Here is a 26519-nt window from a genome sequence, read left to right on the forward strand (position 1 = left end):
AGTTTTACAGAAAAAGTATTCAAGGCCGTAATACACAGTGCTTTCGTCGTAGACATATGTGAACTGTAACATTGAATTGAAAATTTGAGTTAGAGGTTTAATTCTCCAAATCGTAAAACAGAGAATAATGATTTATTTGTTCAGACACTAGTTCAAAACTAGAAGTGCCGTGAGTAGTTTACAAAAACCTATGTAAATAAACCTAGTGTTATATGATTACGGTCAGAGCAGACATTTGTTTTATTTTGAAGGAAAAGACAACTCGCATCGTGGATCTACCGTTCATTATTTTCTCCTAGCTTGATACTCAACCGGTTACTGTGGTGTTCGACCTGGAGGATTTAGCATTTATTTTAAATTACCGTATTTCTCAACATAGCACACATTTTCATGGCTGTCCCTTTTTCTGTGGGTGCAGTGGAGGTCAGCCCGCCCGGCTAATTACGAAGGTAACGCTCGTGTTATCATAAACAGTTGTTAAAGTTAGCTTACAGACGGCTACAATTTAGTTAGCTGAAACTAGCTCTCATATAAAGCTGGGTTATTTATTTATTCTTAAATATGTTGACAAAATACGGTAAATAGGGGGACTTAAACAATCAAAGGGAAAAGCTTCCATAACATACCGTCAGTGTCGGAAGTCACGTTGACGTGAGTTCCTATTACAGTATCGTTAAAGCCCAGCATGTTTGCGTTGATTCAGTGGTAATTTGACGTTATTACTTAGTTAAATCAGTGATCACAGTTATCTTCTTTTTTTAAATGTCCTTCCAAATCCAGTCTGCCACTTTACTTAATCTCTTTTATAAAGAGATAAGTTCCTGAAATATGATTTAAAAACGATCCAGCTCAGGATACATTGTAATCATGTGGTATGAGAATGGGATATTTGCATTTTTGCAGGAGTGCAGCTTAATCAGTTCATCTCCTTGTTCTGGCTTCACTTGAATCCACTTCATATTAACCATCTTCCTTTTTCCTCAGGTGTCTTGTGGGGGGAGGAAGGGGGCGGACTTGATGCTGTCCATTCCTGCCCCACCCTGTGCCAAGTGTCAGTATGGATGAAGAAACCCTTGAGGCAGCCATCAGTACCTATGGTGCCCAGTTGCAGCAGGTGGAGTCAGCCCTGTCAGCTGGCCTGGACCCTTCCCAGCAATCCGACCTGCTCAAGCTGAAGGACGACCTCTGTCAGCTGATAGAGCTCACAGAGTCCAGTCTCGTGTCTGTCAAAAAGAGCCAACTTCTGGCCAGCCTCGAAGACGGTTATGGACTGTGGGCGAAAGTCTCCGAGGCAGCAGCCGACACGAACGGCGCAAATGGCGGATTGGACGGTGAGATGGCAGCCTTCTACTCCAAACTCGGGGAGCCATCAGGGAGTAACTCCGATCCTGGATATCGGGAAAATGGGGAGGAAGGTGGGGTAGAGTATGATGATGAAGAGGAGGAAGACGAGGCAGAAGAAGAAGAAGATTCACTCAGTGGTACCAAAGTAAAAGCGCCCTACCGGACAACATGGGGGACACTTGAGTATCACAATGCCATGGTGGTGGGGGCAGAACCGTCAGATGCAGAGGAGGCACAAGTAAGAGTGCTCTACGTCTACCCCACCCAGAAGTCTATGAAGCCCTGTCCATACTACCTGGAGGACAAATGCCGCTTCCTGGAGAATTGCAGGTGAAGTACCACTGTATCTTTCTATTATATTTTGTACAGTTGCACATGTAAACGTTGGCTGTATGTTAACTTGCCCATATCTTTCCTTCTTTGTAATAGCAGATATTATCCAGCAAGTGTCACCCGTTGTCCACATGATGCAGGCTGACCATAGCAACAGAAAATTTAAAATAAACTGCTGTGAAATTGAGTTTTTGTAAGCACTTTTTAATCCAACAATCTGATTTTCAGTGTCACCCATGACTGTCTAAAGGCTAGCTCTGTGGATTTCTCGGGCAATAAATAAACAGTGTTTTCTAGTCCAGTATGAGCTTCAATGGGCCATGTTGGTTGAATCCTTTAATTAGTTACTGTATAATCCACTTATTTCCCCCTTTTTTAAAGGTTTTCCCACGGCCAGGTGGTGTATGTGTCGGAGCTCAGAGAGTTCCTCGAGTTTGACCTCGGTAATCTCGAAGAAGGCTCCTCCTGCTTGGCTCGACACGAAGACGGCATCTGGTACCCAGCCAAAATCAAAGGTATGCCGCTCAGAAGGACAGTTTTTTGACAATGTATTATTTTAGAGTATTTGGTGACAATTTTAGCGGAACAAAATTGTTGTCAAAGCAAATAGAATACCATTGTACAAAACAACCCAGATGAAAAGATTCCTGTTAGTTTGAATGTTTTGGTGACTAAAATGTGTTCTCTCCATGTAGATATTGACAGTGGTTTCTACACTGTGAAGTTTGACTCAGTGCTGCTCAAAGATGTTGCGGTCGAGGCCGACTGCATTATCCCGCCTTTGAGAGAAAACGACCCGCTCTCCTCAGACTCTGACCCGGACGACATTGGAGATGGACATGATGTGGCTTTTGCAAAAGGTGTCTATGTGTTGCAATACTCCTGTCAATCAAAACATGAAGTCATCTTACAAGTCTTGCCAAAGATAATAATATGACTTGGGTGTACTTTCATAGAATTGTGGAGGCAAGGCTCCTCCAGTTAATGGCCTAGTATTCCATTTGACTTCCCAGCATAGATTTTAACATTTGAATTTGTTTGAAAGTTGTTAGACGGAGTAACTGACCGTTCCTACTTTCATTTTCATTTGCTACCCAACAGTCATGGACACTGCTGGAGAATCCACAGATACGGTAAACAGTGCAAATTTTGGTGGCTGGGAGGCACATACCAGAGGCATCGGATCCAAGCTTATGCTGAAAATGGGCTATGAATATGGGAAAGGTAAGTGCAAGTGTACAACATTAGCTGCATTTTAGGTTCTGAAGTCACATTTGCCTGGGAATAATACAATACACATATATATATATATATATATATATATAATCTCAAAGCTGCAAGCGATGAACGAGCCCTCGCACCTTCCAATGTGTCAGGGTGGTGGACGCCTACTTGACCAGGCACAACAAAAGGTTCTGCTGGGTGAAATGATGCCTCCCACAGGAGTGAACAACAAACGCTTCAGGGATTATGAAAGGGGCGGTGCAAACACTATTGAACAAGGAACTCTTGGAGCGATTGCTCCCACAAGATTTGGGGCAGATTGGACATTGTATGCTGAATATACAATAACTTCGTTTTTTTCATGGCAAAGGCACGTTTTCGCCACTCGCCGTGGCAACAGTGTTGCGCGAAAACAGCTTTTAATTGCAAAGGCCTTTAGCTTGTACTGACCAAATATGTCGTCGATCGGATTAAATCTTTTTGAGAATTTATTTAAAGTAAAGTGCTTGTAAAAATGAAAAAAATTGCCTAAAAGTGCACATATTTTAAAAAAAATCGTATTTCCTGTTTGGTTCACGGTGAACATCCAAGACGATCTTTTTGTACGTCTCCACATTTTACATCTGTCTCCCAAAGTGAATCCATGTAGGTATATGAGTGAATCTGCAAAACTAGTAATTCCTTGTATTTCAACACAGTACTCTCACTGAGGTCGGTGCTAATGACACATCATGTCACATGCAAGCTCAAGCTTTACAACCAACATAGTGCCCCAGTTGTATTGTCATGCTATAGTAAGGACATGGCAGTTTGAACCCCCCCCCCCCCCTTTTCAAGTTTCCTCCTTGCGCAAACACGTGTATGCTCGATTTACAAAGCCCTTCCGCCTCTGCCCTTGACCAAAGCAGTTAGCCCCGGAGCTTGAGTTGGTCCTTGGGCTCTGCACTGTGTGTGGCTGCCAGCTGTACCTAAATAGAAGGGGGGGGGGGATCAATAATGTTGCAATACAAGGAGTTCCCACAGACTGGAATTACAGCTCCCTTTCATTGAGTGACATTATAACCATCTCTTCACATTAATACTTCTTTAAGACGAGGCATAGGAACAGAAGAACACTCATATTGATAGACTTACAAGTTGAGATCATAGGTCACAAAATATACAATAACAATATTAAATTGGTTGACAAGACACGAGAGGCCAACATGAAATGAAACATAAAAAGCGGATGTATCATATGAAATGTTCATAACTATAACCTAACTGTAAGCTTAAAAATGTATGTTTTAATATATTGTGCATGGTGTTGCCAGGTGTTGGTTTGGCATAACCTTTCCCCTGTCGAGTGCACGTGTTCCTCTCCCTCACTCGATCGCTTTTGTTTTTCTCAGGCTTAGGAAAGCTGCAAGAGGGTCGGCTAGAGCCAGTGATGGCAGTGGTCCTTCCCAAACGCAAGTCTCTGGACCAGTGTGCCGAGCTCACCCCGCGGCGCACCCAGAGCAAGGTCACCCAGGACGGCACGCCGACGGGTCGGCGAAAGAGATGCAGGAAGCCACGGGTCAACGCCGCAGGGCGCCGTACCGTCTTCGACTTTCTCAACCAGAAGCTAGAAGGCAAGAGCACCGGCCCGGCCGTAGAGGGTGGTGCCGCTGCTGCATCGGCGGCGACTGGAGTGGAGGCTTACAGGGGGGGGAAAGGCACCAAGAGGACTCTGAATGTGAAGCTGTTCAAGGCTTCGGAGCGGGTGTCCCAGACTGAGAGGGAGATCCAGAAATTGACTGAGCTACTCGGCAGACAGACGGGCAGGTCAGTACCAACTCCTGTGTTTTATTAGACGTTTCTATACTTTATTAATGATCACTTCATGAAACGGTCTCCATGGAGAGTACGGACCCAAGAGTCCATTAAAAAGCAGCTATAGCGTGTCATGACTGGCAAAGTGCATCTAAAACCAGCACACACACCCTCCCCGTACGTCCTAATCTGTTATTTGTGTGTGCAAAGGGACGCCACCAGAGTGAAGCAGCTGGAAGAGAAGCTGTCTGCAGCCCGCCGGCTGCTGACCCAGCAGAAAGCCCAGGAGCTGTCCATCCAGCGAGAGAACCGGAAGGCCGACACGCACAAGAAGATGACTGAGTTTTAGGCTCGGCTCTCTCCAAAGACTCAAAGGACAAAGGGAAGCACTGCTCGCCTGAGATGAACTTTTGTCCCCTGCCTCTTTTTTTTTCTTCTTTTTTTTCTTTTATTTGTTTTGCATTCTTCCTCACCGGCATCCTGGATTCGACTTCGAGCAGAACGCAGCATTTGCTGATCATCATTTCTGCTTCTTATTGAAATTTCTCGAGGACTGAGCGGTTCATTTAGTTGATAACAGTTGTTAGGTTCCTAATTGAACGCTTCACAATATCGTTCCAAGCAACATTTTATTTGCGATCTGTGTGCTTTTTTTCTTCCTTTTTTTCTACACTAAAAACCCGATCTTTGAAGTTTCATTTCTCTTTTTAATCCATACACCTAAGTTATGCGTTTCCTTTATTGTACTTTTTTCGGGAAGAGGTTTCAATAATTCTAGCCCAGAGGCGGTTCCAACGGTAACTGCAGGATACCGTTGCTCGGATCTCTGTCTTACTTTTAAATTACAACCTCGGGAGTTTGGAGATCTTTACACAGTTCTGAAGTGAAGCCCCCCACCCCATACGTCTACACCTCTTACCGGCTTTGAAGCTACAACCATAACCCCTCTATTAAATAATGAATTTGGAGAGCACCTTGTCTGCTCGTTGATCCGAAAAACATCGCCTGTAGGCAGTCGGTGGGTTGAGCAGTGACTGCGTCCGCCTCGCTGGCTTCCACACTCTCAATAAAGGTTTAAATTAAGATATGAGTTTGCTGGAGATGAACTTCTTCATATGAGCAGATTATAATGTGAATTCAGCATAAAACGCAAAACCACTGTATTTGCCACACATGTTCTTTTTAATAAAGGTGTTCCAAAAGAATCAGTCGTTATGGATTTGAAAGTTTAGTGTGACCCTGAGTCCATGGAAGACGGCTTGAGAAACTGAAGACCATCAGCAAGTCCTTTTGTCCCCTCAGGAGAGAGAGATAGCAAATACCTCATGTTAAAGCAATCAGCTGGGAGATACAGTGCACTCTGTAAGCCCTCCTTCAAGTCTCTGGAGGGACTCTGACGGACCAGAGGGCAGCCGCACACACACACACACCCTGTATCCTTAGGGAAGTCCCGCTCGTGCTCCGGTCTGGTGATTGGCAGCACTTTTAATTTGCCGGTGACTGGAGGGATCACGCTGAAATTGCTGATCTTTGGTGTGTGTGTGTTTGTGTAGGGGGGATGGCAAAAATGCAGCACGTGCGTTGATTTAATGGGATCCCTCGAGGGTATGTGCTTCACACTTTACCCCATTTACGGGTCCCTGGCGGTGTCACCACACAGCCAACTGTGTGTTTGTGTGTGTTTGTATGTGTGTGTGTGTGGTCTACAAACTTGGTCGTCTGTATGCCGTGCACACTCCTGCGGACGTCTACTGTGTGTGTGTGGATTCAGACGGGCCTATTAGGGGAGTTTTCTCTGCTAATCAGCATTTATCAGGGCCCAGATTATGTGATTAAGGATATGTGATGGCAAAATTGATTGGAAGGCCACCTTGACAGATGTTTTACTCAGGAATCCACTTTAGTCTGTCTGGCCCCGAGGGTTGCCAGGCGACAGGGGAGGATGACCTGTGGATGAGTAGAATGGGTTGGGCTTTTAGGTGTTTTTTTCTAGCCATTTCTATTCGATCCCTTTTTCTATTTCATCCATTTGTAGCCACGCCAGAAGCACTTCGGTCCACACAAACCTCAACAGCTACTGAACGAATTGCCATGGCATTTTGTCTGGAGCGTTCATGGTCCCCAGAGGATGAGCCACTATTTGGTTATCATTATCCCTGCTTAACACCAGCATGCTAGCGTGCAATTCTTGGGAGTTTTTCCTGATCCAATGCGAGGTCCTGGGACAGGGATGTGGTATGTGTACAGATTGTAAAACCCTCTGAGTCAAATTTGTAATTTGTGATATCGGGCTCTACAAAATAAACTGAATTGAATTGAAAATTTCAAGTACAGACCATAAAAATAGTTTGATCAAAACAACCCTAACTCGGTCCACTTATTAGCCTTTTTCTAGGCCTGTCAGCTGTATGGCAGAAATGTGTCCATATTAAATGCTGAGGGATCCATCATAACGTGTAAACTCCAGTTTTGCAAAGTAGTTATGTCTGTATAGAACCCAAAAACCAGGCCCGAGAGCATGATTGGGAATTCCTTGCTCCACAAGGAACCGTTCTGGCTCCATTCCTCTTCACCATCTACACCTCGGACTTCAAGCACAACTCTGGCAACGTCTACCTGCAAAAGTTCTCTGACGACTCTGCAATCGTCGGCCTCATCTCTGCCGACGATGACAGGGAATACAGAGAACTGAACCAGGACTTTATGGAATGGTGCCAGCGGAACCGCCTCCACATCAACTCCAGTAAGACCAAGGAGCTGGTGGTAGACTTCCGCCGTGGTAAACGCACTCCTCCGGTACCAGTGAGCATCCAGGGACTGGACATTGAGATTGTAAAATCTTATAAGTACCTGAACAACAAACTGGACTGGGCTGACCACGCACACACACTTTATAAAAAGGGACAGAGCAGACTCTTTCTGCTGAGGAGACTGAGATCCTTTGCAGTGCAGGGAGCACTCCTGAAGACCTTCTTTGACTCTGTGGTGGCATCTGCCATCTTTTATGGAGTGGTCTTCTGGAGCAGCAGCATGGCAGCGGCTGACAGGAAGAGGCTGAACAAGCTGATAAAGAAGGCCAGCAGCGTGCTGGGGTGTCCTGTGGATACTGTGGAGGTGGTGGGGACGGGAGGATGATGGCAAAGCTCTCGTCCCTGATGAACCACGCCTCCCACCCCATGCATGACACTCTCGCAGCTCTGCACAGCTCCTTCAGCCATCGGCTGATTCCTCCCCGGTGTCTGAGGGAGAGGTACCACAAGTCCTTCCTTCCCGCTGCTGTCAGGCTGCACAACACACTGCAGTAGACCGCTGGAGATCCTGGCAAACTTTGCACTTTACTCTACTCAGCACTTTACTTTGTTTTCCCCCCTGTATATTTAGTATTAATTTTAGTATTTAGTTTTGTGATATATCTTTTTTTTTATTGATGCTCTGATGTGCACCGCTGCTGTGATTTTTGAAATTTCCCCACTGTTGGACGAATAAAGGTATATCATATCATATCATGATTGTCATCCACTTCCTGTACCATGCAACAAAATGCTGCTCCTATATTTCAGTTTCTACTTGGAAAGCTGACTTTTTGCCTGCTACCTGTTGGGTTTAGCCTCAGACTTTTAACGTCTCATTTGTAGAAAATATCCGACATACGTGTTTGTATTCCTCTCGCCAGGGTTCTTGCTCTAAAATGAATCAGCTGGAAACTGTGAGCAAGGCAGGAACCCAAAAGCAGCACAAGGAGTCTTTCTTTCAAAAATCAAAAGGGTTTCTTTAATTGTTTACTGAGCAGAACCACAGTCTGACAACAGGAGAGAAACTAACGATCCAACAACATCAAGGGGTATGGGTACAGTTTAAGTAGGCAGCGTCCTAATTGACGATCAGTCCCAGCTGCTCCGGCAATCACCGCCCAAGGCTGTCTTGGTGAGCCCTAGACAGACAGGGTAAACACACAGGAGACAGATGGACAGGGAAACAGAGGAAACACAGGGAAACACTGTCTTGTCTTGACGACAACATGACAGAAACATCCAGAAGCCAGCTGGGGGGACTAGAATCGGTACGCACGCTAACATCAAGAAGCCATACAGTACATCCACCACTAACAGTATATCAGGGAGCTCTGATAAATTAAATTAAAGCACGTCTCCTTGTCTAAATGAATTATCAAAGTCCTCACACATGGATCTGCAAAAGACAATCCCGATAATTGAAATTAGTATTGAAGGTCTGAATTTTGTAATGAGGTTAATGTAACAAAATGACATTTAGTCGTGAATAATAGTTTCACGTACTTACGTGACTTTCGTGAGACAGCGGGTACAGAGGAAACCTTTTGGAGCTCCACCATGAGATGTTGCACAATGGTGCACTGTGCATGAGTATAATATTAATAATACCATGTTGCTGAATACCCAACTGAAAAGGCACGACTTATCATACAATGGAAATTAGCTTGTCATTTAATAAAGGCCGAACTTGTTTGTTGTGCTTCCAGCGAAAAATCATGAAGGTCAAAAGGAAATTAATATCCGTTCATATATGAATCTTTACATACGGACAAAAGAATAACTCACGCTAATCTTTTTTGTATATGAAGCTTTCAACTCATTTAAAGTTGCAACAAAGCTACTTTGCATTTCAGACCATCATCCAACCTTTCTTATCCAAATTGCGTTCTGGATTCTATGAATAAATACACAGCTCTGCTGGTATGTACCACGTTGTTTAAAGTGCAGTCTTTCCACATTGTGCTTAATTGCAATTTCCCTCAGCGTGTTTTTACATAATGATCAATGGTTGGTCTTCTGCTGAGCCAGTGGAAATATAATAGTTTGTTGGCCGAGGTCAAGATGAAGGTCATCACTTTGGTCATTCAGGTGTGACGTTACAGGCTTTTAAATTGTATCTAATTGGGGATTTTATGTGTACAGGACCAGGATCAAAGTGCACGAGAGGCGATGACTTGATGGGAAATGCTTTTTGTTTTGTTTTTGGACACATTTACAATTCAGAAACACAAAAACAATGTGCCGGCTGCAGCCGCCTCTGTTTTGAAGCCAGAGCAAAGATGCTGTTAGCCTGTCAGTAAATGAACAGAAATCTCTCGAACTTCAGGCGGAATTCTGCAAACAGAAAACTGGCATGGCCATTTTGAGCTTCTCCTTGACACTTTATGAGCTTTGGGCAAAAACCCTGCAGTTGTTATAATTCAGTATGAATGTGGTATTTGTACTAGAGAGCTCTAGCATTCGGAGGTCACGTGGCTTTCCTAGATGTAGGGACAATAACGGGGTTCACAGAAGTTTTCAGACATTTACTCGGTGAAAAAAATGCATTTCTTACAGAAATCTCCAAATGTCAAAAGTGTTTCAATCCAAATCACGGCTTTTTTTTGGGAAGGATATTTCATCATATTGATGAATTCCCGAGTTGAACAATTTTCTTTAAATTCATTCCAAATATGTGTAACAATTCTTATCAATCCATACATTGCTGCAACAACTTATGAGAGATAAAACAGCATATCTGGTAATGTGTGTCAATATACAGCAGCACAATTAATCTTTCCTTAATAGTTTTGAACAGTTTGCACAGAACCAACATCTTCATCTGTAAATTTTAAGCTGCTGCAAATATTGAAAATATTTTTAATTAAGCAAAGCAGCAAAAGTCATGCACTAAATCTAAATTAACAAAATGTGATTTTATTTAGGAAAGTTTGGAGCCAATAAAGTCAGCCTCATGTATGTAATAATAATAATATCACTCTTCAATGTATGGTAAAGGATGGACCATATTTTTATTGTCAAAATATGTAACACCTTGGGGACTGGTGTCTTCCCCTAATAGTGTAATCATTCAAACATGTCCCTGAAACACGTCTCTGCTCCTTGGCATCGCTCTAGATGCGTTCCGGTTTTGTCATAAATATTCAGAAGTGATTTCATCATCAGCCTTTCACTGCTACCTCTGTCCGCCACTGCCAGGAACCTTCAGCTCATCAAGAACAGCATTTTTTGGAGGGGGTCTTTCTTTTTCAGCACTCTCCTTTCCAGATGGGTGGTTTTCTTTATTCCAGAGAATAATACAAATGTCTCAAAAAGAATGATGTGGCAGTTATTTATTGATAGTCACCTTAAATTTTAAATATCAATTCCTAAAAGGAATTATTATGCTCTTGAAAGACATGCTTGACAAAAAAAAGAACTAATTTGCCTCTCATTCCTGCCACTCCTATATCAAGCAATATAAAACAAATGGCTGGGGTTGAGGGGGAGGAAGGGCGATGCGACACTGGAGAGAGTGACTTTAAATTACTCCCTGTTAACGACAAAATAAAGGAATAGAAAACAAACACGCACAACTCCCAGTCAGGTTGCACTGAAACTGGAATATTTTACATTGACATTGTATCAGGAATGTTTAAATTGAGATTCAAACCGAACCGTCTTACCGTCCCCAAAGAAAACGTTTCCTGAGTCCTGCTTTTTTTGCAGTGTTTTGTTTTTTTGTTTACTTTTTTGTAACGGTTATAGCGTTGGCTATAAAGGTTATAGCGTGGGCTATAAAGCTCAACGTCAGAGTAGAGTGGTACCTTCCGTACCACTCTACTTCTTTTTTTCTTCGCTGTTGGCCTTTTGCCCTCATAAAGAATTGATACGCTCAATGGAATCGATGAGAGATATTTCATCTTGTTTCTCCACCTTTTGATAACCTGGGGCAAGTACCTTTGAAAAATAAAGAAACGATAAACCATAATTTCTTCTTCTTCTTCTTCTTTTTTTAAGAGATAAGACATTGTGTTCTGTAAAAGTGTTTGTGGTTCTCCCTGTCCTTTAAGTGGCGAGATTCTAGATCATTCCAGCCATCCAAGGAGGAAAAAAGAGTCCAACAGATCCCAGTATACACACCAGCACAAACATCCAGAGGAATATCCTGTCAAAGACCATGGCCACATACTTCCAGTCTTCTTTCACCTAGCAGAGAAGAGACACAGCAGAGGGAGACATTTCAAAATTTCCCATAAACTTTCTTTTTACCAGCTGTCCGTTTTAACCCTTCATTGATTTCTTTCGAATGGCTGTTTTTTTTTCATTAGGAGGCGGCTATCGCCTAAATGTCAGTCAATTCTTGCTCATCTCTCTTATTCAAGGTCAAATTACACAGGCCCCATTTTCCCAAAGATGGGTACCGAAGTACATTGTAGTCCTGACAATGACTGGTGTCAATGAATGCAACAACCTTTTTGCATTTATTTTATTTTAGAATAATTGTACATATTTTTGAACTTCTGCTCCCATTCCATGAGACAGCTTTCTTTCTTTTGCGAACTACTCTGCAATTAACACTGAATCAGTGTTGTACTCTCAACTAAAAAAAAGGTTTTTGCTTTCCTTATCAAAACGCATTTTTACAGATTTATTTCAACACGACTAACAAAGAGCGGTTTAACTTTTTTACACTGGTCAAAACTAGAGACCAGCAGGATGACACATGGTGCGACATGACCTAAATTCTCATTAAACTGTCACTTGTCTGATGGTCAATTATGAGTTCAGATTACTCCAGTAGCTGCTCCCAAGTGGCTGCTCTGCACTGGCCCCCATAAAATCAAGAATCACATTTAAAATTCTTCTCCTCTCCGACAAAGCCTTGACTGGTGATGCCCCATCATATCTTAAGGAGCTTGCAGTACCATATTGCCCCACTAGAGAGCTGCGCTCACTAAATGCGGGGCTACTTGTGGTTCCTAGAGGACTAAAAAGTAGAATGGGAGCCAGAGCCTTCAGTTATCAAGCTCCTCTTTTATGGAACCAGCTTCCACCTTCAGTCCGGGAGGCTGACACAGTCACCTCATTTAAGAGTAGACTTAAGACTTTCCTCTTCGATAGTCTTATAGTTAGGGCTGAATCAGGTTCACCTGGTCCAGCCCCTTGATATGCTGCTATTGGCCTATAAGCTGCTGGGGGACGTTTAGGATACACTGAGCACCTATCTCCTTTTCTCTCTCTACTTATGGATGACTTTTCATCTCTCATTGCACATTATTATTAACTCTGCTTCCTCCCCGGAGTCCTTGTGACTTCACGTCTCATAGGGTCCGTTGGACATGGCTGGGTCTGATGCCATGGCCCTGCTGATGTGCCCCGCCCACCCCTCCTCTCTACCTCCATCTGTTTCATGGATTGTAGAGGTCTGGATTGTAATTTGTGATATCGGGCTATCCAAAATAAACTGAATTGAATTGTCTACTGGTATAGAACAAACTCATTGAAGCTATATTGAGCCATAATGAGCTCTGTTGGACTTTTCCTCCAAAATATGAGCACTACATGGATTTTTAGATCTTAATATGTTATTTACCAAGGCTTTACTGATAATTTAATTGAAAGTAATGGTTCAACTCACCGAGAAATTTGCATCTTCTGCCCTGAGGTGATCGGCGACGTACTGAACTCCCTCTATGGCCCGTTGCATAGCTGGGGAAATAGTTGCAATAACGGTGTCCTGTTGGGTACTCGCGTCTTTAGTCGACTCTCCCGTGATGGCTTCTGTCGGGTGATCTGTCGGGTCTTGTTTCTTCACCCACCCGCCAATCGCCTTAAGCCCAGGCCCTTCATCGTGCAGACAGCAGTAGTGGAAGCTGTGGGAGCGACAGCGGTGCCCGTCTCTCTCTCTCTGCAGGTCACACATTTGCTCCGCACTGTGGGAGCGGCCATTTGGGGCCAGTGTATTTGGTTTTTCCTTGGAAAGGCTGTGGAGTGGACCAAGTGGCAGAGCCGAGGGCAAGGATAATTGCGAAGAAGACGAGGCCGCGGAGTTGTGCCCCCGTTGGGGATGCTTCTCGGAGCGAACAGAATACTCACCAGATGTGGTCTGGCAGAAGATGTTGGCCATCGGTGGGTGATCATTCCCGTTGCAGTCCTCAAGAGGGGAAGAGGGTGGCGAGGGCGAGCAGACGAGGACGCTTGGACTGTCGGATGGAGTCTTTGGAAGAGCAGTCTCCTCCTGGCACATCTGTCTCAGCCCCGTCTCCAACCCCGTCCAATAGGCCAACGAGTTGTCCGTTGCCGATATGGTGGTCGGTCGGTGCATCATCTCGATGAGCTTCTTGCAGTGTTGCTTGGCTGTGCCCGGCGGTCGCTTCATGAAGAGGACCCGCGGCACCATGTCCAAGAAGACCCTCCGCACCCAATGAGGCATGCCGTGGGTTTGTGGCGACCGGTGATGTACGTTCAGAACAAAGACGGTGATTACGATGGACAGTGTGACGAAGACCATGGTGAACAACAGATATTCACCAATCAGCGGAATCACCAACGATGTTGAGGGTATAATCTCTGTGATCAGCAGGAGGAACACTGTCAGGGACAGCAGCACTGAGATGCACAATGTGATCTTCTCTCCACATTGCGATGGCAAATAAAACACCAGCACGGTCAAGCAGGAGATAAGGAGACAGGGGATGATGAGGTTGATGGTGTAGAACAGCGGAAGCCTCCGGATAATGAAGTAGTAGGTGATGTCCGAGTAGATCTCTGTGCAGCACTCGTACTTTTTGGTGTTGTACTTGCCCACTGCATTGATGATGATCCACTCGCCGCTCTCCCAGTAGTCTATCTGGTCCACGTCGCTGGCCATGCTGATGAGGTCAATCTTGGCGCGGTCGTGGGTCCACGAGCCAAACTTCATCTTGCAGCTCTGCTGGTCAAAAGGGAAGAAGGTGACGTCTATGCTGCAGGAAGACTTGTAGATGGCCGGTGGAATCCACTTTATCCGACCATCATGGAACAGATGCGCCTTCGTGAGTTGGGTCACCGCAAAGTCGCCATCAGCGCTGCACATACAAGAACAGGACGTGAGAGGGGAGAAAAGTGGGACAGAAAATGTACTTAACACTTTTACCTTAATCAGGGGTTACATTACAATACTTTAATGTTGGCGAAATGCTTTAAGCAATATCATTAAATCCACAATTGATTGTTTTCAACCATCTAACTGGGGATTGCATTTGTTCATTTGTTCTCGGGTGGAAAAAGTGCATAAGTTGACCATTTTTAACCACTGACTCAAGTGAACTTGTAACATAGAACTCTGCTTAAAAAATAAAGTTGCGGGGGCCGGGGCCTTGCCCTATTAATTTCTATAAAAGAATGTCTGAGCGTCATATATATTATTACAGAAAAAGCAAAATCTTGTTTCTATCATGACACAAAATGACAGTTTTATTTAACTAATTCTGTCATGCGAGGTTTTCGATATATATTTTTTTCCTTTAGTTTGAGCTGATTTCCCGGATTTGAAGTGAAATAAATCTATATACTTGGGGATGCATTTTACCCACAGCCCCTTGAAACACATCCAATTATGTTCCATCTTCTAATTCCAAGGCTAATTGCTTTGTACAATATTCCAGGCTGTGTTTGTAACCACATCCATTAAGGCTGACCGTGTTCACATTTTTCATATTTCAGCTGAATTACTTAACGACATTGGCACAGGACAAGATGTTAGGCACAACTGCTGAATCTTCGAGTGTCCCCTCCGGTCTGTTGGAATTAAATCATCACAATGTGAACAGTGCCTGCTATGCCATTGGTTTTGCATTGAATGTGTCAACAATTGGGGAACTCAGAGTCTCTTACAGTTTCTGCACATGAAAACAAGCTATTGACACAGATCCTCACTTGTTGTAGAGGACAATGTCGGGCCTCCAGATGATCTCTGAAGGAATGCGGATGGAGGTGACATTTTCATATTCCTCCGGTTTCCAGCGCAGTTTGTAATCATTCCACTCCTAGAGGAAAACAACAATAAAATGTATATACTGTAGCTTTATATTGGACTGTATATTTAATATGTGTCTCTATTATTACATACTTGTTTGACCCAGACGTTTGTGGTCATCATCTGGTTCTTCTCATCCTTATTTCATGAAAACGGGAGAGAGAAAAATTGTGACATTTATCTTCTTTCAAATGAATTGTATGATCGAAAGGGTTTAATTATTTCGTCTTTTATTTGATCTATTATTTTTTTAGAGCTGCTTTCAAAATAAGTCAACGTACCCTCTATTTAAAATATAGATTGTTGACAGTTGTGTCATACATCTAGAAAAGAAAAACAAACATTTTGCAGCTTTGCTGCCAGTGCTGGCAAGCTGCTCTCTCCATCTCTCTCCCAGCAGACAGTGAACACACTAAAGCAAGATTCGAATTATACCATCATGTAAACGCACTGAGTATTAGCTATTCAGCCTGCAAACTGCCAGACTTTTTTTTTTAGCATATAATTTGCATTCAGAACAAGGGACTGTTATTGAAAGTTCCGTGATAATAATAACGAGTACAACTAGCAAGAAAAAAACACTGCGGGTGGTGGATGGGTGAAGCAAAACAGACAACAAACACAGGACTTTCACGCAGGAGACCACAGCTTGTGTCCCATGTGAAACCAAAAGTAAACATTGACTTTTGTACGACTTATATGTAGCATTGATACAATCGTTACATAAGGTGATGTAAGAAAGTCTGTCTTGCTTTTGGTTGCTTCTGGTTACATTTTATGTTATTATTGTGACAGGAACTATGATTTTTTTTCCAACCTTAACCAAGTAGTTTTGTTGCCAAAAGATAACCAGGGAGTTTTGCGTTCCCGCAAGCATTATACGACACGGATATATAAAAAAATATTTATGAAACCTATTTTTGATTCAGAAATGTCGAAGTTCAAAGTATTATGGACGCCATTATGAAAGAATTTCTTTTTTTTCCTTTTGGTTCTTGATTTTGTCATCAGAGGAGACCACAGGGCAGTGATTCACAGAGCACATATGTACTCTGTAGCAGTAGACAAACAAAAACAAAAGGAATTTATTTTGGTTGGCCCTTATTATTGATATGCGGGGTTGGCTATTGGTGAAATGTAAAAATGCTGTGAGGTTTTACTCACCACATCAATGAGCTGGGCAATAGACAGTCCAAAGTGGACTAGCACTGTGTCTGAAGTGTTTTCCACAGGCCGGGAGAGCTTATTGTAATGTGCGAACAGATCCTGGAGCAGCCTATCTTCAGCGTGGGCACGAGGTCGAACTTGGAAACAAACTGATTGGAGAAAAGAAAAGATTAGACACCCAAAGAAAGCTTGAATCAATCACAATTACCTCTTTTTCCCCGCGTCATTAAATGTCCTTTTAGAACTTCAAAACAATACATTTGCTCAAGACTACATATAAATGCTGCTCCCTTGTGCTCATTCATGACGCGGCCTTGATTTGTTTCTCTTTCTGCGATTTTATACTCAAAGTAGAAGACACGATTTCAGACGCAGAATATTAATACTGAATATATTTTCGACAATCTGCTCATCATTAATGGATTTAACTTATCCGTGCCGCCGAGAAGGATTCACTGTACAAACTGTAATCTAAGAGGGTGACCTCTATTATACAGGTGGCGTTTAGTTACAAGCGACTATATCTGAGTGATGGGGGGAGGGGTGGAGATGAGAGAAGGAACAAGCGGAAGCATGAATCCGAGTCTGAGGACATCCGCTGTGTCTCTGAACCGCACAGACGTGCTGATGGAGCGATCTGTCGAGACGTCTCACCCCTCCCTCGCTGTTGCTCTGATGGAGCAACTCAACCCCACCGCCTCCACCCCACCCCGCACTGAGGATGACCCAACAAGGTCTCTGAACAATCAAAAAAGGGACAGAGATCGTCCCGAGACTCGTACAGCACGGTGTCCTTTGTAATCCCGACCTTTTTTCCCCCATTTTTTAAATATTGAATGAGGCATTTTTCTATTAAGGTCAAAGTGAGTCTGTGCAGGTAATTCAATGATACAGCAATTCATCATAGGCTGGGATTTTGTCTCACCCACCTCACTGAAATATCACACTTCCGCATACTGTATATCAATGTATTTCTTGCGCATGGTGCATTGTATTGTATATATTTAGTTTTCACTGCATACTTTGCAAAATATGAAATTGTACCTATCTCTCTATCTTGAATAAAGATGCCGTTCCAACTTGTATTCTTGAAAAAAAGGACACAGATATTGTTGTCATGTCGCCAGGCCTCCCTCTCGGCTTCTCCCACCCACTCAATCAAAGCTGAAGGACTGTCCTTCAGTTGCCGGAAAACTGGCATCCTCAGTTTGTAAAAGGCTTGGGATCAATATCTTATTGAATGGATTTAGTTTATTTTTCCCACTACGTTTTTTACTTCTATTTCTGCCTTAATGTCCAGATGCTCAACAACCTTGAAATGTTTCCATGTTTTATGCAGATGAAAGAAACCGACACAGGTGCCTTTGTATTATCACATCAGCTCTGAGCGATATCTGATGGATGCAGACGGTATTAAATAAACAGGGACGGTCCAGTCGACTGTAAAGCAGCCTCGCCGCTAATGGGTTTAGATGGGGGAGCTCGCAGGGTGCCATGACTTTGACAATGTGTGAGTCAGAGCAGTAATGTGTGCAGGAGAACATAGGTGACTCTTTTCCTTCTGCACAATGGGTTTTAAGGGAAACTGTGAATAACCCCGGCACAGACTGGGATGTTACCTCAGCATGCAGAAGCCTCAACCTTTTCATTCCAGTCGGCTGAAACACACTTACTCAAATCTCTCTTTTCCGATTTTTGTGAGAGTATCCAGTTCCGTCATCCTGTAAATAATACCATTCCCCTGGCTGCTTCTCATTGATGGCAACTCTTCCCATATTTACTCATGCACGCAATCAAAATCAAACTAAATGAATTAATCTGGGGGGAAAAAAATGGAAAAAACTGTTTTCATCTGCCTAGTTATGTAGATTTTTCAGAGCCATGAGACATAGTTATGTCCTCATTTAAATCAATGAACTCTCGGTGGGTAATAATGCACGAGCAGCAAATATCACTGTTTTGTTACAACTGTTAAGCCAGCATGTTAATACGTTTTATTTTTGAAAACAGGAAATGTGTAGCTTGTAATCAGGAAGTAAACAAGACTTCATTAGTCTTGTAATCCAGTGGAATCTGCATACATCTTGTACCTTTTGATAGCATCGTTGGTACGTATTGATTTGTGTTGTTGTTACTCATGATTGCAGATGATTATTTTCGTGACTGTTTAGTTTTGAGAAGTTGTATGCACATCGAGTCATTGTATTCATTATGCTCTTTGTGTGTTTTAGTTTTACACTTTCCTATGTCAATAAACCTGTGGACAACGGACAAGGGTCTTCAGAGTCATGATGTCAGGAAGGAGTTCATCTAACTGCCGAGGTGTATAACAGCACATATACTGAGGGCAGCACAGTAAAACAACGGCTTTCTAGCGGGCAAGATATAAGCAGCTGCTGACAGACCGCGAACAACGTCATCACACGCAGCCAGTGGATGACCATCACAGCGGTTTCTAAACAGAGGTACGTCCAGACAACGCCATGGCAGTTCATTAAAGACGCGGTCCCGCTACATGTTCCGCGCATCATCAATGGGGTCTGCTGCAGCAAAGGCAAGAGCAAGAGCAGAGGCAGCAAAGCACGCATGTCCTACGAAGAGGAAATGAACCTAAAGCTAGGAAAAGCTAAGCTAGAAGCCTCAATAGAAATGCTCAATTACAAGAAAGAGACAGCCGCAGCTGTAGCTGAGGCTGAAGTCCAGATGCAAATAGCGAAAGACATTGCATGTTAAATTTGGACTCCAGTCCTTTGGAAGCTGCACAACGCACAGAACAATATGTGATTGACCAAGCCAAATCACAAAACACAGAAGCTCAGCTGTTTGATGATGGTGTTGTAACAGAAAGAGGCCCAAGCGCTAAAACTCCAGCTGCATCTATCAAATCTGAAGCCAACTCATTCCATCCAACCCAAGCCAATATAGCTTCCCATCATACGAGCGACAAAGCAGCTTTTCAACCAACTCGCCTCACCTCACAGCAGCCTTACATCTATGAAGATGAAAATGTCGATAAGAAACGCAATGCGGTTTGACAACCATAATGCCACTCCTGAGCAGAGTCTTGGACCTCAAAACGGCAAAGGTCATCCTGCCCTTAAATCCTATGCCACATTTTCAAACACCAATAATGTCAATTCCAACATCTCCATTTCAATGACAGACCTCAGAACTACAGAGCCTGGAAACGTTCTTTTCAGAACGCAATCAAAGGTTTAGACCTGACAAAATGGATCTCCTGTTTAAGTCAGCAGAACACGTCGAGCAGATAAGAGCGATACACATCAATCGTCCAGCAGCAGGTTTGGCTATGATATGGGACAGACTTGAACAATCTTACGGCTCATGAAAGTTATAGAAGATGCTTTGTTCAAACGTATTTGACGCCTCAAAAATAACAAACCGAGATTATTCTAAACTAACAAAGCTGAGTGATCTTTTAATGGAACTAGAGTCAGCCAAAGCTGAAGGAGATCTACCGGCCTCTCTTTCCTTGATACAGCGGGCGTCAACCCAATTGTACAGAAGCTCCTTCAATCTGCAGGAAAAGTGGGCATCAGTTGGGGCATCCTGCGGCAATATCACGTTTCATATCCCCATTTGCCTGCTTGTAACTTTGTTAGCAATGAAGCTAGTGTCAAAAATGACCCAAGTTTCAGCTTTGTCTCTCACTCAGACATGTCTCCCAAGACAGAAAAAACAGCTTGGAAGCCAAACAGACAGCGAGAAGTCTATGTTAACAAAACAGAGGTATTTCCAAAAGCCATCTCTGATTCTAGAGAGCCTCCAACGAAATTCGATGAATGTGACAAACTGTGTCCAATCCATAAAAAACCTCACCCTCTCATTCAGAGAAAAGCATATCAAGACCGAAAGACATTCTTAAAAGAGAATAACATCTGTTTCAAATGCTGTGCTTCATCATCACACATTGCAAGGAACTGCACATTTAATGTTCGATGTTATGAATGTAAAAGTGAAAGACACCACACAGCGCTTCACCCTGGACCTGCACCCTGGGTTGAAGGCACGGACTTGGCTCCAGAGCATGGCGGAGCAGGATAGCTCTCCACAACCCCATGTCACCATCAAATGTACAGATGTCTGTGGCGACGGACCGATCCTGCTCTAAAGTATCCCTTGTGAAAGTGTATCCAGCCGGCCACGCTGACAAAGCAGTGAAGATGTACGTGATTCTGGACGAACAGAGCAACAGATCACTAGTTCGTTCACAGTTCTTCGAAGTCTTCAATGACCAAAGTCCAAGTGCTCCTTACTCATTGAAAACGTGTGCTGGAGTAAAGGAAGCGACAGGAAGAAGAGCCAGTGGTTACATTGTGGAATCTTTGGATAGGACCGTCAGCATCCCACTACCCAGCCTCATAGAATGTGATGACATTCCAAATAACAGAGATGAGATTCCAACTCCCAATGCAGCTTTTCATCACACGCACCTAAAGTCAGTTGCACACCCCATCCCAGATATCGACCCACAGGCCCCGATTATGCTTCTCTTAGGTCGGGATATTATCAGAGTCCATAAAGTCCGCAAACAGGTCAATGGCCCACACAACCTACCTTATGCTCAGAAGTTGGATCTGGGATGGGTCATCGTGGGTAATGTATGTTTAGGCCGCTTCACAAACCACAGACAGTCAGCACCTTCTTCACGAACACCACGGAACGGGACACTCTTTGACCCGTGTCCTAACGTGTTCAATGTAAAAGAAAAATACAGTGACACCCAGGTCACAAACCACCTCCAAACACATCCTGAGGAGATATCAAACTGTGAAGTTGATAGCCTAGGATATAACATATTCAAGCAGACCAAAGATGACGACAACATGGCTCCGTCTATCCAGGACATCTCCTTAATGAAAATAATGAAAGAAGGGCTAAGAAAAGATGCAAACAACAGTTGGGTAGCTCCATTACCTTTTAAATGCCTACGTCAACGGCTCCCCAATAACAGGCCACAAGCTTTAAAAACTTTGATAGGAAGCCTGAAATGAGAGACCACTTTCTCATTTTCATGGAAAAGATGTTCAAGAATGGTCACGCTGAGCTAGCCCCTCCCTGCAATGAGGATGAAGAACAGTGGTACTTGCCAATATTTGGTGTGTACCATCCAAGAAAACCAAACCAAATACGAGTGGTCTTCGATTCCAGCGCCCAGTACAGCGGTGTGTCGCTCACTGGAGTGCTGTTGACCGGGCCTGATCTGAACAACACACTGCTCGGTGTACTGATACGCTTTAGAAAGGAAGCAATTGCCTTTACAACGGACATAGAACAGATGTTCTATTGTTTATCAGTAAGGGAAGACGATAGGAACTTCCTACGTCTATGGTTCCAAGATAACGACCCCTCCAAAGACATTGTGGAGTATCGAATGACGGTCCACGTCTTTGGAAATAGTCCTTCCCCCGCAATAGCGATTCATGGACTGCACCAGTCTGTTCAGAGTAGTGAGCTCCACATCGACCCTGAGGTTGAAGTCTCTGCCCACAGTCGCCGCTGCGTCAACCTGCTGAAAAGACACAGAATGTTCTCTCCAAATCAAACTTAAGGCTGCACAAAATCGCAGCAAACAACAAGGAGGTCATGGAGGCCTTAAAGACCTTAAAGACTTGGACCTCAATGCAGATGCGCTGCCAATGCAGCGTAGTCTTGGAATCAATTGGGACCTCCAGGCCGACTGCTTCCACTTCACCGTCTCTGATGAGATAAAACCCTACACTCGGGGGGTGTCTTGTCCACAATCAACAGCCTCACGATCCTCTAGGGTTCGCAGCGCCGGTCACAATACAAGGCAAGGCTATTCTGAGAGAACTCACAACTGAGAGACTCACCTTTACCCCAAGAAATGGAGGAAGCATGGACATCTTGGAGATCATCTTTGAAAGATCTGTCCCAGCTTTCTATTCCCAGAGCTTACACTACAACTTCACCCACAGCAGCTGTCAGACGGAAATGTGTCGTTTTCTGACGCATCCAGCTTCGAAGCTATGGCATATCTAAAAGTAACTGACTCTGCTGGAAACAACCATGTGGGATTTGTAATGGGCAAAGCCAAGCTGACCCTCGCCCTGAACAAACAATTCCAAGACTGGAACTTTGCGCAGCAGTGCTCGGAGCGGAGTTAGCAGACTTAATCTCGTCAGAACTAGACCTTCAGCTCGATGCTACAACCTTCCACTCAGACAGCAAGGTAGTCCTTGGCTACATTTCTAATGAAATCAGGCGCTTTTATGTATATGTATCCGAAGATCCTCTCACCCAGATCAATGGCGCTACGTGTCAACAGAACAGAACCCTGCAGACCACGCTTCTGTTGCTGCAGGCCATTTGAACGACACAAACTGGCTGAGTGGACCCAAATCTCTGTACACACCGGAGACAAGTGCTGCAGAGAGCACCTACAAGACGGGTTCAGACCCAGACATTCGCCCTCTGGTGTCCACTTTGAGTACTACAACAACATCCAAGCAGCTTGGTTCTCAACGATTCGCAAGTTCTCATCCTGGAAGTCTCTAACTCGGGCCATTATTTTTCAACATGACCTTGAAGAACAGCCCTTGTAAGGGCTGGCATCATTGCAAAACAGGATACACTGTTGAGGAGTCTGATCAAGCGTTGCACATCATCATTAAAGCAGTACAGGAGGAAGTCTACAGTCAAGAGATCAAATGTATCCAAAAACATGAGCAGATCCCTAAAAGTAGTCCTCTCAAAAATCTGGATCCTTTCATTGACACACACTGCCTTCTGAGAGTCGGAGGCCGCCTCTACAATGCAAACCTTGATCAGAGTGAAAAGACTCCAGTGATTATTCCTGGTAAACATCAGGTTGCAACCTTACTCATCAAGCATCACCACGAACAAATCTATCACCAAGGCCATCTCTTTACAGAAGGGGCTGTTCGTTTGGATAGTTGGTGGCAAAAGAAAAGTGAGCAGCATCATCCATCAGTGTGTAACCTGCAGAAGGCTTAGAGCCCCACTTACAATTCAAAAGATGGCCAGTCTTCCAGCGGATCGTCTCGACGGAACCGCCTTTTACGAATGTCGGGCTTGATGTGTTCGGCCCTTGGAATGTCTCTTCACGTAGAACAAGAGGAGGCCATTCCCACAGTAAACGATGGGCCGTGATCTTCACGGTTCATATTGAAGTCATAGAATCCCTTGACACATCCAGCTTCATCAACGCTGCTAAGGCGCTTTCTTTGTGCGGTCCTGTCAAACACATCCGCTCAGACCGTGGCACCAACTTTGTTGGTGCTTGCAAGCTTGAAGATACCTTCAAACATTGAAGACTTACCTGTCAGGCCAAGGTTGCTCTTGGACCTTTAACCCTCCGCACGCTTCCCATTTTGGCGGTGCATGGGAAAGAATGATTGGTCTTGCAAGGAGAATCTTGGACTCCATGTTCCTTCGTCTGAAGGACAAACTTACTCATGAGGTGCTAGTGACTTTCATGGCAGAAGTGACAGCCATTATAAATGGCAGGCCTCTTGTTCCAGTGACAACTGACGTTGACGACTCATTTATACTTACTCCAGCTGCTCTTCTCACTCAAAAAGTGAATGTCCTTTCTGCTCCTACTGGAGAGTTTGGAGTTTCAGACCTCTACAAACACCAGTGGCGGCAGGTCCAGCACCTGTCCAACACCTTCTGGGACAGATGGCGAAAGCAATTCCTCCCAACACTACAGGCAAGTGGCAGTCCACTCATCCGAACATCAACCCAGGAAGTGTTGTTCTCCTCAAGGATAGCCAAGTACCAAGAAATGAATGGCCACTTGGACTGGTAACATGACCTTCCCAGCGAAGACGGGAAGGTCGAGATCAAGGTCACACGAACAGGAGTGACTAAACTTTTTCTTAGGCCTGTTTCTGAGATGGTGCTTCTTCTCCCCCCAGAGGCCCAGTGAAGAGAACTGTCTAGGATTTATAGAGTGGCGTGTATTCACGCCAGGCGGGGAGTGTTTTGTTACAACTGTTAAGCCAGCATGTTAATACGTTTTATTTTGAAAACAGGAAATGTCCCGTAACTTCCGGTAGCTTGTAATCAGGAAGTAAACAAGAGCATGGCTCAGAGACGCTGTCTTCATTAGTCTTGTAATCCAGTGGAATCTGCATACATCTTGTACCTTTTGATAGCATCGTTGGTACGTATTGATTTGTGTTGTTGTTACTCATGATTGCAGATGATTATTTTCGTGACTGTTTAGTTTTGAGAAGTTGTATGCACATCGAGTCATTGTATTCATTATGCTCTTTGTGTGTTTTAGTTTTACACTTTCCTATGTCAATAAACCTGTGGACAACGGACAAGGGTCTTCAGAGTCATGATGTCAGGAAGGAGTTCATCTAACTGCCGAGGTGTATAACAGCACATATACTGAGGGCAGCACAATCACTTTCTATACAAGAGAGTCCTGCTCAAACAAAGCGTTGTTGCCAGGTCACGAAGCAACGGAGGCAGTTTCTACCTCCTGGTTCAATGAAAACTCTGGCACACAACAAAGTTTGTGCGTCTAGAAGGTTTTGTGTTTCATTTGTCAGTGATTGAGTTCTCCTTCAGTAAAAGCAAATGCTGGCCTTTCTAATGCAATACTGGAACTGGATAACAATGAGCTTCCTTTATTGTATTGAATATATTGCTGTACTTAATGAACGGTTGAGGCATCAACTTTAATGAATGAAGAAAAATAAATGATCATGAATAAAGGTCTCCCAATACATATACAGGACTGTCTCAGAAAATTAGAATATTGTGATGAAGTTCTTTATTTTCTGTAATGCAATTAAAAAAACAAAAATGTCATGCATTCTGGATTCATTACAAATCAACTGAAATATTGCAAGCCTTTTATTCTGATTTATTGCTGATTATGGCTTACAGTTTAAGAAAACTCAAATATCCTATCTCTAAATATTAGAATATCATGAAAAAGTATACTAGTAGGGTATTAAACAAATCACTTGAATTGTCTAATTAACTCGAAACACCTGCAAGGGTTTCCTGAGCCTTGACAAACACTCAGCTGTTATAAATCTTTTTTTACTTGGTCTGAGGAAATATTAAAATTTTATGAGATAGGATTTTAGAGTTTTCTTAAGCTGTAAGCCATAATCAGCAATATTAAAAGAATAAAAGGCTTGCAATATTTCAGTTGATTTGTAATGAATCCAGAATGCATGACATTTTTGTTTTTTTAATTGCATTACAGAAAATAAAGAACTTTATCACAATATTCTAATTTTCTGAGACAGTCCTGTATACCAGCCTCCTTTGAGCATGTAGAAAAAAATCCACAACCCACCCTCCCGGACACCCCATCATCCCCGCCTCGAATCATATTCACGCAGTCCCTCACGACGATAAAGAAAAATGAGAGGCAAAGCAACTGTAACTGTCAGTAAGGGAAATGACTTACCTTGTGGAGGAAGAGCGAAGAAAAGTACGCTTAGACACTTGTATACATCCATTGCAAACTCCCTTCCGACTTCTGCTGGACCTCAGGAGGGTTCAGATTAGGGCAAACAGCCAGATGGAGAGGTCACGTCGGTCTGTCAGCCCCGGGCCTGGCGTTCCTCCATCTGTCCATCTCTTCAGTTCATCTCTTCTGTCCGGTCCAGAGTGTTCAGTCTGAAGGACCCCAGACCTCCAGTTCAGTCTCTTCGATCCAACACTTGAACGTCCCTTCTCACTCCGTTGGAATCCTTCATACAAGTGTGCCTCATCCCTCTCTTCTCCACCCTCCCCATCTCCATTACTCCCTCTCTCGCTTATCATCCCTCCGCCTCCTCACCTCTCTCCCTTTCTCACTCTCTCCTTCTCTCTCTCTTACACACACA

The 26519-nt window shown here is 43.7% G+C and overlaps 2 protein-coding genes across 3 annotated transcripts; one reads left to right on the forward strand and one right to left on the reverse strand.

Annotated features, from left to right (window-relative positions):
• Positions 1–294: 294 nt before the first annotated feature.
• zgpat (zinc finger, CCCH-type with G patch domain) lies at positions 295–5900 on the forward strand. Its single transcript, XM_056423942.1, has 7 exons — positions 295–449; positions 985–1674; positions 2059–2192; positions 2373–2537; positions 2779–2901; positions 4293–4707; positions 4906–5900. Exons 2-7 carry the CDS (start codon positions 1058–1060, stop codon positions 5042–5044), a joined length of 1593 nt encoding a protein of 530 aa, XP_056279917.1. The 5' UTR covers positions 295–449; positions 985–1057; the 3' UTR covers positions 5045–5900.
• A 5649-nt stretch (positions 5901–11549) lies between these two features.
• On the reverse strand, positions 11550–26150 carry chrna4b (cholinergic receptor, nicotinic, alpha 4b). 2 transcript variants are annotated; one of them, XM_056423940.1, is made up of 7 exons: positions 26099–26150; positions 16651–16802; positions 15580–15624; positions 15387–15496; positions 13594–14536; positions 13108–13542; positions 11550–11675 (listed from the first exon to the last, which is right to left on the reverse strand). In XM_056423940.1, the coding sequence occupies exons 1-7, from the start codon at positions 26148–26150 to the stop codon at positions 11550–11552; spliced, it is 1863 nt and encodes a 620-aa protein (XP_056279915.1). The 2 variants fall into 2 exon arrangements, with proteins under 2 accessions (XP_056279915.1, XP_056279914.1); XM_056423939.1 differs by having other exon boundaries at positions 13108–14536.
• Between the last annotated feature and the right edge of the window lie 369 nt (positions 26151–26519).

The sequence above is a fragment of the Pseudoliparis swirei genome, chromosome 9, assembly GCF_029220125.1.
Source record: "Pseudoliparis swirei isolate HS2019 ecotype Mariana Trench chromosome 9, NWPU_hadal_v1, whole genome shotgun sequence".
NCBI classification, from domain to species: Eukaryota; Metazoa; Chordata; class Actinopteri; order Perciformes; family Liparidae; genus Pseudoliparis; species Pseudoliparis swirei.

Excerpts from the sequence above, each read along its gene's own strand:
- zgpat (XM_056423942.1), top strand. The coding sequence starts at position 1,058 with ATGGATGAAGAAACCCTTGAGGCAGCCATCAGTACCTATGGTGCCCAG. Across the intron at positions 1,675-2,058 it reads CGCTTCCTGGAGAATTGCAG|GTTTTCCCACGGCCAGGTGG; the intron begins GTGAAGTACCAC and ends CCTTTTTTAAAG. Across the intron at positions 2,538-2,778 it reads TGATGTGGCTTTTGCAAAAG|TCATGGACACTGCTGGAGAA; the intron begins GTGTCTATGTGT and ends GCTACCCAACAG.
- chrna4b (XM_056423939.1), bottom strand. The coding sequence starts at position 26,150 with ATGGATGTATACAAGTGTCTAAGCGTACTTTTCTTCGCTCTTCCTCCA. Across the intron at positions 16,803-26,098 it reads CTTCGCTCTTCCTCCACAAG|TTTGTTTCCAAGTTCGACCT; the intron begins GTAAGTCATTTC and ends TTCTCCAATCAG. Across the intron at positions 15,497-15,579 it reads CAAACGTCTGGGTCAAACAA|GAGTGGAATGATTACAAACT; the intron begins GTATGTAATAAT and ends GTTTTCCTCTAG.